Source organism: Pleurodeles waltl, chromosome 2_2 (genome assembly GCF_031143425.1).
Source record: "Pleurodeles waltl isolate 20211129_DDA chromosome 2_2, aPleWal1.hap1.20221129, whole genome shotgun sequence".
Lineage (NCBI taxonomy): Eukaryota > Metazoa > Chordata > Amphibia > Caudata > Salamandridae > Pleurodeles > Pleurodeles waltl.
This window is the reverse complement of record NC_090439.1, coordinates 170952524-170972164: the sequence shown is the minus strand read 5'-3', so window position 1 is coordinate 170972164 and position 19641 is coordinate 170952524. Positions and strand designations below refer to the sequence as shown.

The 19641-nt window shown below is 42.6% G+C and overlaps 1 protein-coding gene across 1 annotated transcript in view; it reads left to right on the top strand.

Moving 5' to 3' along the window:
* LOC138281289 (band 4.1-like protein 4B) overlaps window positions 1–19641 on the top strand; it is a 908094-nt gene that overhangs the window by 636134 nt on the left and 252319 nt on the right. Inside the window, exon 5 of the mRNA XM_069219594.1 lies at window positions 6456–6639. Coding sequence (XP_069075695.1) covers window positions 6456–6639 — 184 coding nt within the window. The remainder of the gene's footprint in view (window positions 1–6455; window positions 6640–19641) is intronic.

Here is a 19641-nt window from a genome sequence, read left to right as displayed (position 1 = left end):
TGCAGTGACGGAAGGTGAATGAGTCATGGACACTCCCAGGATATTTAGCCATGATGTTGGTGATCAATCCCTGGTGATTGACTATGGCCTGCACGTTGATTGAATGTGTGTGCTTCCTGTTGCGGTAAAGGTGTTCAGTTGCAGCAGGTGGCACAAGGCGTACATGTGTGCAGTCGATTGCACCAAGGACGTGTGGGGAGCCACTGATTGCGTAGAACCCCTGTTTAGTTTCCTGCTGCTTCTGCAGTGTGTTAGGGAAGCAGATGTGGCGGGGTGTCAGGCGAATTATGGCATCCAGTACTTTGGGCAGAAATGCGGAGAATGATGGTTGTGATATTCCGTCAACCAGGGCACCAGTTGTTTGAAATGAGCCACTTGCCAGCATGTGAAGTACGGCAAGCAGCTTTGTTTCTGTTGGTATGGTGTGGGGTGTCACCAAAGTGGGGGCCAACTGTTGTTCAATGTTTCTCAGCAGCTGCTGAATGGCCTGCCAGTTCAACCGGTACCTCTGTATGATGTCATGTTCCCTGAGGCCCTGAAGGGTTGTTCTTGGGCGGAATATCTTCTCCTGCCTTCTTCACTGCCTTTGGGGTCCCTGCTGGTGTTGTTGTAGCTGCTGTTGTTGCTGCTGGGCTCTGCGTCTGCGTGCACGCTGGATAAGAATCACCTCCATGTCTCCCTTTTGCTGCTCTGCTGCTCTGCTGTTTATTCTGATTAAATCCAGGTGTGTTTGCCCCATTTTAACGCCTGCCCTGACCCAGGCGTTAAATTTTGACGCAAACCGGACTGTGCGTCATTTTCTGGCTCCGCCTCCCGGCCGTGCGTCATTTTTGCCCGAAAGCATAAATACGACGCACGGCCGTTTGCGTCATTTTTGGGACGGGAACGCCTACCCTGCATATCATTAATGTAGGGCGGGTTTCCGCATCCAAAAAATGACGCACACAGTGGAATTTTGTCGTCCGCGGGCTCGGGCGTCAAAGTTTAAATACGGGGCAACGTTTGCGCTGATTGTGCGTCAAAATTTTTGACGCACAATCGGCGCAAACGGAGTATAAATATGCCCCTAAACCTTGCTGACCCGTCATTGCTAACCTAACTGGACCGAACAGGTAACCCATATAAATTCGTGCTCCATTATATGTGCACATTCACTACTGTTACTTTTAGAACCTTTAGTGTATATTATGCATTGCAATTGTTTAACAGTGCTTCTTTTTGAGCTGTTCTTGGTAGGTTTCTGGGCTATCCAGAGGACCTAATAGATATTTTTTAAAGAACATTTACAGTAATGATGTGAGTAATTAACTTCAGTGTGTTGGCAAGGACTATCCTCTGTGAAATTATTGTAGACTATTTTCAATTAGAGAGAAAAAACAACTTATATCTTACAGGAATTGCCATAGCTTGGTGGTGAGGAGCCAGGGGTATGTGCTCGTACTGGCACTGTGCTAGATGAGACTGCCAGCCTCTCTCAATGAGCCCGGATTGACAACACAGAGACCTTCTATGCACCTCTGGTTTCCCTGTTTGTATGTAGGCCTTAGGTCAGGGGCCCATCACATTCAAATGAAGAAAAGAAGTGAAAGCTGCAATAGGCGTATGCAGTGCACTCTCCATGTATAATGGGGCAGAAAGCTATTGGGTCTAAACTCACCTCCCACAAGTACCCAGCCTTCCCCTAGGAGCTGGGGCATCTGCCTGCCAGTGTCCACGGGTTTAAAATAGCAGCTTGAATCCTGCTTTGGCTCCAAGGTTCCTGGGAAGGGGGACCCCTTTGGAGAGGCCACACAGTTAACAAATTAAAGAAGAAATGGTGCAGGTTTTTTTTTCCGACTTACAGCTCAGTGGAAAGCGGGTTTCCACAAGCCGTTCTTTTGCATATGCAGAGGGGCCTGAGTGAGTCCCCTTTGACTGTAAAGCCCAGGGCCCCCCCTTGGGTGGTTCAGTGTGGATCCCCCCCTCTGCATCACAGGGGCTGCATGGCCCTGTGTTACGCCTTTATTGGGAGAGTGGCATCAAGGTCCCAGCAACCTCACAGACAACCTCCAGCAGGCTTGTACAGTCACACGCCGCATCCACAAGTGGGGGTCTTCCTTGCTCCCCCTTAAAAACATGGTGGAGATAGTACTTTATTTTCAGATAGTACAGCTCAGAAACAGTTAAGGAGATTTGCTTCTAAGTTACTAATAAATGCTTAGCATCTAGTTGTGTTCTGCACTTACCCAATGTAACGAAGCTCTAGCTGGAGGGTGGGAGAATCTGAGCATTGGATATAATTGTTATATATTCAGGACATTTTCTGTTCCTTTTGCAAGATGCTGACCAACCCAATTTACAGATTGCATAATACAAATGAAGAAGAATCCGAAACAGTGTACTGTTAAATTCAGGATTGTAACATGATGGGCTCTGCAGTCTCAGCACAGAGGGTCTGTTTATACACCTCCAATGTGTAAAGTCAATTTATTTAACCTAAAATTTCTCCTAATTAGTGGATTATTTTATACAGCAAAGTTCAGAATCAGGGAGAGGATAATCTTGCACACTGTTTCTGAACTGAGGTGGCTCCTCTGTTAGGGCCGAGGAGTGTCCCCCCCCCATCCGCCAGCAGCAGGAGCTGCAGAACCTTTATAGTAAAAACATAATAAACTCAGTTTATGGGTGTGACGGGGACTGAGAGGGAGTGAGTGCACACGTATATTTGGCCACCTGTCTTGGGTGGCCAACCATATGCGTACTGTGTATATCCAGCCCGGCACTGTGTTGCCGGGCAGGAGAGAGCACGCACAGGCCCACAGTCTGCCTGAGAGCACCCTGGCTGGGTGCTCCCAGACAGTCCTAAAGCTGCTTTGAGCAGCATCGGTATTGGCCGCAGGGCAGGTTCGGAGCCTTTTCCTGCAGTGACGGAGCAGAGCAGAGTGGATGGAGCGGTGCGGGAAAAAGGTAAGTTTTATTTTTTTAATTGTTTTTTTTAGTCTCCTCAACCTCCCCCCCCTTTTCCATCCTATGAGCTGCACCTGTTTCTGACCTGTACTGTTTTAGAATAATGCATCATCTCAGAGAAATATTGGGTTAAATGAATTCACTTTTAAACAGGTGCTCATCTCTGCGCTGCTCTAGAAAAACCCACCTTGATATGGCCCCAAATATTTGAAAACATGCATAAATGCACTTATAGGCCCACTACTTTCCCAAATCTATCTGGCCCTAAAATCTGCAAGAATCATCTGCAAATAGCCAGTGCACAAGATGAGATTCATCCCTGGGACCCCATGAAGCTCTAAAATATTTCCTTGACATGGCGTAAATGAGCATTACCGACCTGGTGGCAAAACCTTAAAAATGTGTCCTCTGTAAACCCATGGTAGGCTAAACTCTAACTGTAATTGGCATTATGAGGTAGCTTGTCGGAGATTAAATACTGAGCATAATGTTGTACCAGGTGAAATGCAAGCTCTGACTTGCCTGATAAGGTCCCACCTCGGTAGTCTAAACGTTGTTTGTGAATTCCCTGGGAAATTATTCAAAAGTCAAACATGGTCATAAAAAGGTTCTCAAGCATGAATTAATGTTGCTGCTCTAGATCTTGTAGACGATGGTTGGTGTGTAAAGCCCTCTTACTCATTAAAACAAACCAGTAAATAACAATAGTCAGATTACCTTGCATCACGTTGATCATCTAGGAAAAAAATTGTTTTAGGAAGTCTATTGTGACCCTTTCCGAATATAAGTGCATTAGTTTGGGCAGGTTTCCCACACAATAATTTGTGCCTTTATATGCTCCTAACCCTGGGATCAAGCCCTGAAGGACAATCCCCTCAAAGAGTAAGTGATTGGTATTGTGGGTAAATTGCTCCAGCACTAGAATAGTCCAAAGCCTATAATGCCATTGTTTCAACAGGAGTTGTTCATCTTTCATCAACAGGAAGGCGGTGGCAAGTTTCACTGTTCCCGCACATTATCACTTTGGGTGCCAGCCAGACCTGTGTATCTTGTAACAGTTCGCTTTAGACCCAGCAATAGAACTCCTGTGATCCAAAGGCTTGTGCAGTATTATTCCTTCTATCAAAGTCTTCACTAACTCTACCATGAAAGGTGAAATTCATGTGCATTTTCATCATATATTGAGGATGTCTCCCTTCCCACCACATCCCCTCTACAAATCCTATCTACCAGTGGGATATATGTGGTGCAATTTCACAGGCACTTAGTGGCAATTAAAAAAGGCCTCACAATAGATTGCCTGTTTTTCACACAGAACACACTTCCAGGTATGCCTAATATCAGAGCTTCCGACCCGTTCATTGTAATATGTTTGTTTATAGCTTTCTCCCAGAAAGATACATAAATTGCAACTTAGCAGCAGATTCATCACCATTGTGTAGATTCTAGAAGCAAAGACCCTTGGACCTACAAACCTTAGTTAAAATGCAGTGGAATGCATGAGGTTGGCGAGTTTGTGATACCCTACCAAATTGCTAATGTGTCCCATAGAGGTTTTTTAAGCACATGTTTAGCTGTGATAACCAGTCCTAATCATAACTTTACTCCAATTGTAGTTAATTCCTAGTGTTTTTGATAGACTACACCCAGCTTCCATGAACACATGGCTTTGGCCATAAGGAGCACGGTTTGACCAAACAACAACCCACCAGAGGCAGCTAACCCTCAGTGGTGGCTGGTGACTGAAAGCAGTGGTGGGGCACAAATACAAGACAGAATTGCACCTTGTGAGAGAGCCTCACTACCCACGTATTTCCATTCACCTACTCACCCAGTGCCTTTGGTCACCTACCCATTTACTCATCCACATTGTCATCCACTGCCATTCACACAGCTTATACATAGACACCCACATTTTCTCAGCCACTCTGTCAAGCCCTGCAAACACATTGAAACAAACACACATTGCCTCACCCATCCAGTATCCAGCAGTTTCAGTGATAAAAGGTACACGTTTATTTGAGCTGCAGATTACATGTTTAATATGACATATCACGTCATTAGTCTGCAGAAGAAATAAATCAATAACTAGCCATGATAAATTACTGGAACCATTACTGCCTTTGAGAGATGAAATCACCTACAGAGGCAGTGAATGGAGAGGAGAGCTGAGAGAACAGATTCTTTTCTTATTGTCTGTAAAAAAGATAGAGCTCCAACTTACTTGTGTGCAGGGTTGTCTTTGGCATATTTATGACTTGAGGTCTTCAGGTCACACTTCTGTCTCCCAGAGAGCCCTGGATGGAGTTATTTATTGTATTTATTCAATTTCTCTGCCATAGACTGGGGATTTTCTTTGCGCAATGCCACGCAATGCCACATTCTTTTAATAAAATGTGACCTCTGGTACGTAGACCCTTCTGATCATACCCCACCATTTGAGTAAATCGGATGGGTGGAGAATAATATACGGAGTGACATGAAGTTTTCAGAAACCTGGGCTGAACAAAAAACGCTCCAGGCTGTTTACAATAAGGGCTTCTGTTTGAGGAGGAGATAAGCCAGGGACGTCACTGCGTTCGGAGAAAACATAAGGGCTTTGCGTGGGCAAGCCCTGTCAGCCCTACTGTGCTGCTTTCAGTCACATACTGACGCAGATGCAGTGGGGCTTTTCAAAGTGCACAACTTTCACTCCGAAAATGTTGTGCAGAAGATTTTTTACTTTCATCATGTAATTAAATGTATGCTTCACTAGAGAGGCCAGAAAAGGCTAGGGGCGCAGCCCCTTACCCCTTGAACACCAGCCGCCACTGCTAACCCTGCTACACATGGTCTGTAGGGGGTTTTGGCCACTGGGCCTCGCCTATGGCCAGACTGTGCCGTGAACTCTCTGTTGTTGGCCAGCCCCCATGCATGGGGGCCAACCCTGCTGCACAGGAGGGACTGGCTGCAGGTCCCGGCTTCTTGCCAGGCCTTGTGCACAATCTACAACAGACAGCCAAGCATGGGTTGGCCACTTTTATTATTTTTAATTATTTATATGATTTCATCACTAATACTATTGTTTATGTCTTTTTATTATTATTGTTATCTTCGTATTTTTTGCAGGGTTTAAAAATCTTAATCTAGGTCTGTGAACACTTTAAATGCTGTTGGCCCTTGTTAGGCCTCTCATGTCCCCACAGGTGTTTCCAACCTGGAGCGGGGTCCACAAAACCAAGAGGGGGATCAACAAGAATTCAAGAGCTCTCAATCGTGGTCTTTGGTTTGCAAACCTCAGTCTTGTTCAGCTCTCCTAGTGGTGAAGGAGAACAATCACTCATGAAACAATTATTGCCAGGTTGCTGTTAATATTCCTCTATGTGTTCCTCGTTCTCGGTCTCTCTTATTTTAAATAATGGTTTAATATACATCTGAGAGTCTAATTGCACCCAATCATGCCTTACAATAGAGTTCTTCCTTTTGAATCCAGCTAAATGTTTTTTATCATTAAAACTGTTTTTCTGCAGTAATCACAGTGATGAAGATGACCTACCTCCTGCACTGGCAGCAGTAGCAGCAGAAGCGGCAGCAGAGGCAGCAGCAGCAGCGGCAGCAGCGGCAGCAGCAGCTGAAGCAGCATCACCGAGGTCACAAAAAAATGATGTGCCGCATCCAACAGATAGGCAAAACCAGCCATCACCAAGTGAAAAGGTACAGCACTGAGATGCAGAATGTAATTAGAGACTAGATATGGGGTGAACGCTAAGGGCACATAAACAGTTGGCAGGCCATGCAGCACAGGTTCACGAATTTTACAGAGGGCACAGGTGTGCAGTTTCTAAATTTTGATGTTATCAATCACAAAGTCAAATGTCAGAAAAACAAACCTTGGGAAAGTCAATTGTTCTCCCTTGTAATAAGCAAGTTCAACGTTATTAGCTTTCCAAATATCTGTGTGCTTTAAAATCATGCAAAGTCTTAAAAACGATATTCCATAATGGGCGTTGATGTGTCAGCAGTCACGTGCACCGCTGAGCAGGCAAGGGTGAGTATCATGAAATGATTTTTTCCTCATGATGCAGAACCATTCCAAGATGGTCAGTGGTGGTTAAGTGTCTCGTCGTAAAATCGAAAAAAAATACATTAATAAAACAGGGAATGTTGGATAGGTGAAGGTTTCCAACCATCCAGGGTCTGAGAAAGACTGTGGAAAAAAGGTTCTAAACAGTTCCCTTACTTCAGCAGTAGAAGGATATAACTCATCCAAATAAAAACATGGGAAAGAAGGGTCAGGGCTAACCCAAGGACCAAACTGAGCGCATGTGAAAGTATGGCATAAGTTGCTATCTGTGGCCGAAGCAAAATCTGTCAGCAGTGGGACTCCAACCAAAACTGCCCCCTCAATGAACATCTAAACCATTTTGCCTGATGTCAAGCAACTTAGGTCACGACCTGTGCTTGGTTTGAGTGCAAGAATTTCCGGCATTTAGTATCAATTTTAGCATAACTGCTTAAGGCCTGTTTAACTAGTGTAAAATAATGATGTTACACCTTTCCTCCAAATGTAGCAGTATGCATCGTGTAGTTAGATAAGTGCTCAATGACACAGATATGTATGTAGGCCTCTGCAGCAGATATTTGAAAGTTGGCTGTAGTTATTTTTTATTACTAGCATTTGTTCTTAGGCCATGAAAAAGTGATGAATGAAAGCTTTTGAGTCAATCTTAACCAAACGAAAATTCTCAGGGTTAAATTCCACCGCCTTTGTTTTATTACAGAAGGGGCCAGCCACGTACAATAATTTGTTATCTCTTCCCAAAAAACAGTAGAATCTGCGTTGTTTGGCAGGGAAGTAGTTAAGGAAAACAAGCAAAACCAGATGAGCTCCTGCCTTATCGGTCTTCATTGCTAGAGGTGCACTTTGTACCCTCATGGCACGGCGAACAAAATGAATTCCTGGCTTAAGGACTCCAGTTTAGTGCAGTACATTTCTCTGGAAAGAGCTCATCACATTTTAATACAGCATTGGATCTTACTGTTTTCCTAAAACTATCACAGTAATGTCATTTTTATCAGACTTGAGCACACAGATCCCCAAAGGGTTGGGTGAAAGTTCTCCACTAGAATTTCACTGCTATTGCTAAAGACCTCGTTTCCTCAGGGATTTCTGGAAAGCTGCTTGAAAGTATATAAACACATTCTTTTCAAATATTTTTTTCATGTTTGCTGTGGATTTTCCTGTGTTACATTTCAAACACATTACTTTATATCTATATAAAGCGTTTTTAATATGTCATTGTGTACTGCGTTCATGTGATTTTAGAATTAAGGCCATGATTCACAAAAAGTATAAATGTTTGAATTGCCAAGTATTTATGAGATTTTCCACTATTTAAGGGCAGTCACAAACAATCACAGGAGAACAGCCTGAAATCTATGAAACTAGTACATTTCCTTGCATATACCTCTTCGCCTATATTTACTCTTGTGAGTTCATAGCACTGCACACAATCTGCAAATGTAACCATTGTGAAAATGCTGCCTCCAACAACCATTGAAAATATAATGGTGATTAGTGTTTGGCAGAAGTACTGCTGTAAATTCACAGTGATCCCATCCTGCCAAACTTGTGGTTCCTCCATTCTTTATAGAAGTCACAGGGTGTGTTGGGCTACACCAGTGGAACATCCTCTGCTGCAAGAGTAAACCCTTAACCCCTACCGTCTATCCGGCATAAGACTGCCAATCTACCACTCACTGCACTCTGTTTAGAGAGGGGTGTCGGTCTCTCATTTTCTCTCCTGGAATGCCGTGTGTGGCATGGTTGACCAGGTACCGAAAATGCCCCATGGCTCCGCAGGTGCAGGGAGAAATATTTGGTTACCCTGATTACAAGTTGGACTATAAATCCGGTTTTGTAAAATTATACCCAAATATTCCATTACCATTACTGAATTCTACTGCAGACATTTAAAAATCACTTAATCACTAGATTTTGGAGGGAGGGGGTCAAGAAAACAATTTTACATTGTGCAAGTTTGCTGCATACCAAATTCAGTTTTTGCAGCCAGGGAAACAAATTGACAAAAGCACACATGATGAAACACCATGTCATCATTAAGGGCCATATGTACTAAAGCATTTTCCCATAGACACAGAATAGGTCAAATCCTTTGGTACATCTGGCCCTAAATTACTTAACATTCAGAAAACGTGTCAGTTAGAACTGCCAGAGTAAAAGTGATTAGCTTTGTCTTTGTTTGGCCTCTATTTGGTTATAGCACTTTACTACATTTGTTACATTTGGCAAACAGAGATCGAGGGTTAAACATGTGGTTGCATGTCAGTTCATTTTAATCTGAGAGAACAATTTACCATCCTTTGTTGTTTTGTGGATTGGGTCCTATGGTTCCTGAGTAAAAAATACAAATTCAGCAGGTCTGAATTTCAAGTTTTGGTAGAGGGTGTTGTCAAAGATGCCGTCGGGCTGATGGAACTGTTAACGCGTCCCTCTATGTTAATTTATACACATTAGGACTTGTTTTAGGCCGACGAATCTTTTGAACCAGTGGTGAGACACCGTAGAACGAGATAACTGATCAATATGTCAAGCAATATATCAATAATATTATTAACCACAATATACTTAACCACAATATACTTCACTTTAGACATTGGTGAAACTGTCGGCGCAACCATGACCTTTCAGTCATGAATAACCACACCTTTAAGGGAGTTTTTGTGAATTGTATTCCCTATTGATTACAATCTAATAGCAAGAGTATTAATCTCAAAACCATGAAGCAAAAGAGCATAGTCACAATATGGCAACTGTGATAAGATTTTGACAACGCAAAGATCCCAAACATAAAGACACTAATATAAGAGACACACAGATCAGAATGCATAGAACATCATATGCGCCTTAGTTCGACATAGCACAATGTCAGTCACGTCTGTTGGCGTCAGTCAAGGTGAATGCCTAATCTAACCACTAATTGGCATCAGCATGTTGGACTTCATGCAAAACAATTTAGAACCCAAATTTGGAAAACATCTAACTAGGGTCTCTAACCAAAAATACAGCAGTTGGTACCTAGAAAGAAAAAAGCATTTAGACAAATTTCAATAGCAATTGACATAATTATCCTCCTCGGAATGAGTCAGCGTACAGGATCAGTCTTCGTCTTCAGGACATCAGTTAGATCTCCGTCAATCTATTTCGTCTAATGGACAGGGGACACTTCCTCATAAGGAGGAAAGTGTAATGGGGCTATCTATGGATAAGGATGGTTTAAGTCTCAAATCACCAAACAGAGTGACAGTTTCTGGATGCAATCGATATAATTCCCTACCTAGTTCTTTCGAGTCTTCCGTGTCATGGGTTTTTATCCCTTTTTCACAATACATTTCCCAAAATTCTATTGGATAGTCGCTACACCCCACTATCTTCAACCTATCAAATTATACATTAGGTAATGCACTTGTCATTCCATGATAATTTATAACACTTTGATTGGTCTTCATAATTGACGTCTTCGTAGGTGGCACATCCGGGGTTACTTCATTTTCTGGCACGTTCATCAGGTCAAAAGTTCCCTTTTCCATGGTCGAATGTCCTTGAAAGTTTCCATATTTGTTGCAAAACGTATAAAACTTATACTAAAACAGCTAGCAAGCGGATGGGAACGGTGCATCACTTGCAACATAAAACAAAGAAAAGAACACATATTGGGTCATGGCCTTTTGCGAGTCAGCACACTGAGGAAACAGAAATATATGCTTTAATATGAGAGCTACACAATTAAGTTTTCAACTCACGCTAACTTAAGACTCATGGATTCTAATAACGTAATCTTTGTAGGTGTTAACGTATTCAATTAATCAAAATACAAGCAATTTATTTCTTATAGTCGACATTAGTATATGTGCACAATAGCAACTTCACACTTATAATTGCGTTAAGAATACATCCAAGCTAATAATATTTTGTGATCATTTTGTATGCAGCATCGTTAGGTATAAGCATTTCACATTCTAATATGTAATATTTAAACTACGCTCTCTCACCATATTTGATGCAAAGAAATAGTGCTAATACTTGAGGGAAGATCTTGGAGGAGATAACAGCCAAAATTAATGCAACCTCACTCATCGCACAAACTGAGAAGACTGCAAGAAAAGCTTCTAAGATTTGAAAACTCATATTCTTGACTTGCTTGTAAAACATGGACTACAAACCCTGGCCACTGAATAAGGACCACCTCCAGAACCCAAGTTCACACCGCGGGAGGAACAAGTCTTGTGTATGATCATCAACATTGTAAGTAGTAATAAGTTGGAAGATGAAGCAGAAGCTGAAGGAGTAGAGGAGGCTGGTAAGTTTAATACTCATATAACCTACTCTTAAAAATATTTAAAAGGGAATAGGTTAGATTAAACCAATAGTCATTAAAAGAGTGCCAAAAATTCAAAGTGTCAACAATTCAGTAATTATAATTAAAAAAATATTGTTCCTTGCATAATGCAACAGTCTTTATCTGATAAGAAACAATTCAAAATACTTTTAAAATAGAAAAGATAAAATATTAATTACACCCCCGTTAACTTTGCAGGATGAGACATCAATGTGGGAGGAGGACTAGGAGGGGCAGCCTTCCATGAGCTATGATCCACCACTACCACCACCAATAGCAGATCCTCGAAAGCACCATCTTCCAAATAAAGCCACTACTGGTTCTAAACTCCTACCCATTACTAAAACTACACTGAACACTGCAAATGTGTGACACCAGCAACAACCTTTAACACAAAATCTGCCTCAGGTACCTTTTGCCCAACTCAATGACTACTGCAACTATTACAACCATCATCAGTGCAGTGGGTGACTGCAGGGGTCAGCACAATCAACAAATACCTGTTTTGAAGATGTCAATTAGGGCCCCTACCTTACTTCAGTGACTCCTTTGTTGGCAACACCTCTAATTTTTGTGTTTGTGGCAAAGCACTGAGAAAGAGGAGTAATAATTAAATATTGTGCCTTTCCAAAAACATGAGGCTGAAATAGTCTTGCCTATCAGGATCAACAACATACAGTGCCAACTCGGGAATACTTGAGCTGTCCCAATCATAAGTAGCATTGTTATTCAAACTCTGGATAATATTTCTAGAAGAGTGGTGACGGAATGGAAACACATAACACTTCAAGCACAGGAAAGACATTATACAAATGAAGTACATAAGCAGGGGTCACATCCACAAAAAGACACAGAATCTATTGGGCAACTGGTGAGGCTTCTGCAGCAACAACAGCTCTCTTCTGTTGAGCATTGCATGCAGATATGGAGAGAGCGATGGGTGCTGCGCAAAGAGAGCGTCAGGTCAATCTGCAAGAATAAACGCCATCTAGGAGGTCCCTCTGGTGTTTGACCCAAGCAGTCTGAGATTTTGCTGAGATGTTTGGGCATTAATGGCTGCTTAAGTCAATAGATGCACACGCACCTACATTTAATTAAGGTTTATTAAAACCACCGAGCACTACACATATGAGCCTACCTCCTGACTCTTCAGGCAGTCATTTCCCTCTACCTACTAGTAGCTCTACCTTACCCAACAGGTGTCTCCAGTGTGTCTTAGAAGAAGGTCTGCAGATACTGCTCAACTTGGTGACCCTTCCGTTCCCTTATCTAAAAAAAAAAAAGTGTGTCTTAATGGACCGTTCTTTATACATGTTTACTAAATTTACAATAGTTTTTTTTATAAATGATCTATTCGTTTACTTTCTCAGAAACATATTTTCATTATAGTAAGATATATATATATATATATATATTTTTTATATATATATATATATATATATATATATATATATATATATATATACATGTCATATTAGAGGTTTCCCCTATGTTTTGTTATAATTTTCTAAAACATATATATTTTTCAAATAAACATTCAAAAACAGTTTTTGAAAAAGTCAATAATTGTGTTCGACCTCATTATGTAAATTGTTTAATTTATTTGACTTGCACTGATATACTACTGATGTAGTTGTTTGCCTGTGCGACCGCGAAATTTAATATGATGTTTTATAGGTACATCATAAATATATTAATATAACTATGGCATAAACATGTCTAAAAATTGAAATGTTATGTTGATTGATAATATTTATTGTCAGGATTGACTGCTTAAAGTAATTTTGAATTGTGCAATGTTAAGTGTTTCACGTATTGCCAGCACTTTATATAAGTAGCCAAGGAATAAAAAAATATATAAAACAAAGATAAATTATTAAATTCATATTTTCTGCCGCATTAGGTGCTAATTTCTTATGTTGGAAGACTTTCCTTTCAGCTTGTAATAGCTGTCTTCCTTTCCCTTTTCCGCACGGGAAATTGCATGAGGCTGTTCCTCGTGCAATTTTTTTAACAAACAGTTTTACTGTACTGAAATATTGCATACGAAAAAATTGCATATAGAAGCTTGTTATCAGATGAAATTAATATATGGATGCAAGGAAATATACAGTAATATTGCTCAACCTGATTAGGTGCTGTGTGCTGGGCCCATTGTTTTTTGTTTTTTTTGTTTTATGAATATGAACTTCCTCTTCAGGTTATTCTTTTCTGAATAAAAAACAAACTATTTTCTAAATGAGTGCATCAGCTTTTGTTAATATAACAGTCTACGCACACATAAGCGAAAAGAGACATTGCCAAATCAGCAACAAAGCCCTTGCATAAGCTGAGCAACCCTCACCAAACGGTACTCTGATTGCGCATAATATTCAATTTCTGTAGCGTTTAGGTTTCTGGGAATGGGCTGAATCTGTACCCTCCATTACCAGTGGCAGCCCGGCCTTTAGGTCGGAGGGGCCAGGCCCCCCCACCTTTTGCCCCCATGAAGAGTGTCTGTCAGGCTGAACAAACGTCAGCCTGACAGACACTCTCCATGTTCAGCTCAGGCATCCAGGAGCAGACATGCGCGATTTGCGCACACTCCTGGCTGCCTGAGCTGAACTTTGCTGGGCTGAGGAGGTCACAGCTCCTATGGGCGTGACCTCCTCGGCTCAGCAAAGGTGCCTCGATGCCTTCCCCTGGGTGACGAGGAAAGCATCACCAATTGTCACTCTCCCTGGGCGCTTCAGGTTTAAGTCCTGAAGTGCCCAGGGCGAGTGTCAATCAGTGACACTTCGTCACAGAGTGGGGTCAGCAGTCTCACTGACCCCATGCCACTCTGTGACGAGGCTGGGACTGCTGCCTTCCCAAGAGGAAAGGCAGCAGTCCCAGCCCTCCTGGGACCTGGAAGCTGAAGGTAAGTGTGTGTGTGTATGTGTGTGATGTTTTAAATTGAATGTTTGGCGTGCGCGTGCATGTTTGAGTGTTATGAGTGTTGTTAATGGATGTGTGTGCGTGCATGTATGTGAAAGAATGAGTGTGGGCGATCTTTTAAAATGAATGTTTGGTGCTTGCGTGCATGTTTGAATGGTATGAATGTTGTTAATGGATGTGCGTGCGTGCGTGTGTGAAAGAATGAGTGTGTGTGATGTTTTAAAATGAATGTTTGGTGCGTGCATGCATGTTTGAAAGGTATGAGTGTTGTTAATGAATGTGCGTGAGTGCGTGTCTGTGTGTGAAAGAATGAGTGTGTGTGTGTGTGTATGCGTCCTGCCCGCCCCCCTCCCTCCTAAAGCTGCCGGCCGCCACTGTCCATTACTTCTCAGCAGCATTTATCCATTCATCAGCATTCATAGACCCTGTTATACAGCTAGATGTGGGTGATATGAGTCTATATCCACAGCGCAAACCCCCGATCTCCAAAATGAATTTCAGTAATTATTATCATGCCCACTCTACCAAGTAATATTCATGTCCAATGAATACAATTCATCCCAATCAAGAATCACTTTCATCTCAAACTTATCAGTTTACGCCACTAGTGGACACATACAGAACACTTTTAGGACCTTTTAAAATAGCAGGCTTTTCCAGAGTGACATGAAATGTACTAGGAAGCCTCCAAATACATGCTTCATTGTCATATGATTCATTACTTCTCCAATAAAAAGAACCAACAGAAAGTGGTCTCAGTAGCATATGGGACTTGAAGACCTTCAGGTCTTAGTACTCTGCTACAGTCATTCCACACTCAAGTAGAGCTACTTCTACTTCTTTTGAGCTTCTAGCACCCCTGAGCACTTCTTTAGTTGAAAACAGCAAAGCTGACCTAACAGTACGATTTATTGGAATATGTTGGTGCCACGTTAAAAATCCCTCTTATTGACCAGAGTTTCCAAATTCTTTTGAACACAGGTCTCTAGGTAAGGCACTGTCTTAGAACGTTGTGGATGTCCTGCTAATTATGTTATAGTTCTATTACAAAGATAAGGTGTGTCTTGATTACTATGTATACTATGTCAGGCATGTGCCAAATCATGATTTTAAAGTGAGAGGTCGAGGTATATTCCACTTTAAAAACACATCTACCTTTATTTGACTGTCCTGTTGAGGGGCTTCTCTCCTGGGGATCTTATGTGTAAGATAGCCGTTCATCCCAACTGGCCAAAAAAGAGCGTAGCCCAAAGATGAAGCATGCCATCATGTGGTGGGTGATTGCTTGTGCTCAAGAAAAACAAAAACAAAAAATGAACGCTTCCTATGCCCTACTTCGATTGGGATTCAGAATATAGCCACCAAGTCCCGACTTTGGAATGGTAGGCTTCATTGGTTATAGATATTATTTGGGAAAGTGTATACCAACCCGCAATCCCTCTGTTATTGGAGGGAGTACAAGGCAGGGTGTCATGGCCTTCCACCAGAGGAGATAGCGGAGTTTCTGCTACTAAAACCCTGCAATTTCACCATCCTCCAAATGTGATGAGGGAAATGCACATATAATGGCCAAAAGAGACAGTAAATCGGATGTGTATAGCTTGTGTTCTTGACATCCTTCTCATCCCTTCTAGGGATAGGGTTTGGCAACATGATTTTTCTTAACATATCTTCAATGTATCAAAAATATCTTGGACATCTGCATATTTCTTCCATCTTAGACTGGACAGCAGTCTAAAGTTTGATGCAGACTATTGGGCATTATCCGCAAAATGCTCTGTAATTTAATGAAATGTATTTTGTTTGGTGGTGCTGTGGGAAATGCAAAATATAATAGAAACAAATTCTGCCACTGTTCCTTTGGAAACACATGGCTCGGGAGCTACAAGTAGCTCACCAGTTCCCTGGAAGGAGCTCTCTGTAGTGCATCCCAGCAAAATAAGTAATTCAGTTGGTCTATCCATTTAAATAAATGCAGTACTACAGATGTATGTTTCCACAAAAAGTGAGTTTTGTATTTTAGAAAAAGTCAATAGTCTGATATGATTTTTTTTTTAGTTTGCAATATTTTGTCACTAGGTATTGTGATATACATCTGGGTGGTCACTACTAGTAATCATGCAAGTTGTCATCACTATAGCAACTGTATTTGATATGATCATTACTGCAACAGTGGTCAAAGACATTAGTAGCTCTGGGCCATGTTCACTGATTAGATATAGCTCTCGTTATAGAAAAAGCTAGAAAACCCTGCTGTAAATATTGTTTTCATGATCAGAGAAACAATCTAAAGTTTTTGCAAACAACAATGGTTTGTTTTTAAAAAAATGTTTCACTGCTACTGGCACAATTTCAGATGTAGAAAGTTGGTTTTGGTACGTGTAGCCGGCTGGCGGATGTGCCAGCTACTACAACAGCAGAATCGGGAAGAGTCCCGATCCGCCCTCATTGACAACGCCCCTCCCGGGCGTCTTAGCAACGAACACGCCGCCAACATCAGAGGGAACCCGGATATCCGGGTTCCCGAAATGATAGAAATTGACGACGGACTAGGCGCGCAGGCGGAAGGAAAAGGAAAAGACGCCGACAGGGACGAAAAGACGCGGAGTGAAAGACCAGAGGCAGTAAAAAAAAAAACGGAGCGCAAGAGAAGCCCGAAGAACCAGCACCCAAGCTCAGAGTGTGACCGAGAGGGAATCAGAAGGGCGAGAATTCCACCACGTCCCAGGAGGGACGTGGCTTAACCAGGTACGGTCCTATATAAAGGACAACTTCTGGTTAAAGGGAAGAGGGACACCAGGAGAGGGGAAGGGAGTGAGATTACAGGGAGGGGACGAGGAGGGGGAGGAGGGTAACGTTAAAAAGAAGGAGAAAGGGCATGAAGGAACAAGAACTCTATAGAAAGAAGAGAAAATTAAGACTGAAATACTAAGAGCACTAGAAGGAAAGAAGTAAGAGCACTATAAATTAAGAGCACCAGAGATAAAAACCTATCACTACAAAGACACCCCTAGGTGACTCGTCCTGTGCATTCTAATTTCCACATTCTTCACACTTTCCCAGGGGACGTCTCTCTCTCTCTCTCTCTCTCTCTCCCCTTTTTCCCTCTTGTTGTGTTAATACTGACCGTATAGCCACAAACCCCAGACTTATCCGTATCTCCATTCCTCTTGTTTCCAGTACACCTGGGAGTCCCAAGAAGAACATCTTCGCCGGTCAAGAGGAAACCTTGGAAGGAGAAGAGACAATTTATTACGGAGAACCAAAAACTCATATAAATACTGCAGACTATCTCATATCTTGAAAGAACTGTAAATAAACTCCCCATTTATAACCCACCTGAGTATCCTAGTCCTTATTATCACCACACCCACTGCCACAGTGGTGTCAGAAGTGGGATTCAACAGTGTGCGATTAAAAAAAAGGCAGACTCAAGGTGAGAATGGGAGAAAAACCCACTTTGGAGGACATGATACACCAGCTAGCTGAAGCACAGCGACACCTTCAGTTAGTATGGGAGGCCCATCAGAGGGAGGCTAAGGAGGATAGAGAGGCCTTGCAGAGTGCACTAAAGAGCCAAGCCACCATCATGGCCAATAGCCAATTAGTACATGAGACGGCCCTCCAAAAGCTCACTGACACGATTGCAGCTAGCAAGGTCCACCCCAATGTGCCTAGCTCCGTTCTCCAGAAGTACCAAGATGGGGAGGATCCCGACGCTTTCTTTACCAACTTTGAAAGGGTGGCCTCCTCTGCCCAATGGCAGGAAGAACGTTGGGGTCAATATATAGCGCCATTACTGACAGGTATCCTCCAAACTGCCTATCAGGCCATGAATCCAGATGGTACCACTCCCTACAAAGACATTAAAAATAGCATATTGGAGAGAGTAGGTCACGACTCGGAATACTACCGCCTGCGGTTCCGGAAGATAAAATGGGAGCCTACGGAAGACCCCCAACATTTTATTATAAAGTCAAGGACCTGGGGTTGAAATGGCTGGGACCTATAGGAACAGAGAGGGAAGACATTATAAAGGCGGTGATCTTAGAGCAATATTTAGAATCCCTTCCTCCATCCACTCGGAGTTGCATACGCCAACACCCTAATGTCAATACGGCCATGGCCGTAGACTTAGCCTGCGCTTACCACCGGTCAACCGACTTCAAGAGCTTAGACCCCAAGACGCCTACTAGACCCCCAGCCATACCATTAAGAAGTTTTCCCAGGAAAGCCTTAGAAGACACAGGGCTTCCCAAACTTGGGGACAATCCGCCGATGCAGCAGCCACAGTGTTATAGCTGCGGTGAATGGGGACACATAGCTCGACTATGCCCCCGGAAAGGGGAAAAACCTGAACCTATGGAAATTGGGATCACGAGGGGAAGATTCTTATGCACAGGAGGGGGTGATCCCAGATACAGACAGGAAGTTAAAGTAAATGGAAAAGTGCTCCTAGCCTTGGTAGACTCAGGATGCAGCCAATCCGTTGTAAGAGCTGATGTGATAAGCCTATCAGGGCAACCCACCCACCAATGGGTTTCGATCTGCTGCATACATGGGGACAAAGGCAACTACCCCCTATCCATGGTGAGAATAGAGTGGGAAGGAAAACATGACCTATTACCAGTAGGGGTTATGGATCGCTTGGTGGAGGATTGTATATTAGGAACTGACTAAATACAATTCCCCGAGCTGTTAAAAAGGGTAAGATCTCGGATTGCATCTGATTCCTGGTGGGCAGAGGCCCCATTTTATGATAGCCATATAGAGGGCAAACCATGTCGACCTAAACCCTCCAGATGAGAAAAAAGACAAATAAAACAACAGTACTGGAATTCTGAAAGAGAAAAGAATATAGGAAAGGTAGTGGCCAATATTACAGCTCCTCCTCCTTCCTTCAGAGTCCGCCAGCGAGAAGATCCCTCTCTCCCTCATGCTTGGAAGGTGGCCAAATCAGAGTCTACTAATGAGGTGGGTCCGTACTTCATTGTCCAAAAAAATCTCCTCTTCCGAGTCGTTAAACGTGACAACATCGAGAAACGACAGTTAGTAGTACCCGAGCCCTATCGTTTACAGGTACTCTTTTTGGCCCACAATCAGCCGGGAGGGGGACACTATGGTAGAGAAAAAACTGAAGGATATTTGCTAAGGAGATTTTATTGGCCCGGAGTATATGCGCAACTCCGACAGTACTGTGCCCAGTGTCTCCCGTGCCAACTTATAGACCCGGGCCCCCAAAGGAAAGCACCCCTCCAACCCTTACCTATCATTGAAGTCCCTTTCTCCAGGATCGGCATGGACTTAATAGGCCCACTTCTCCCCTCCACCAAAGGTCATACCTATATTCTAGTTCTAGTGGACTATGCTACCCGGTACC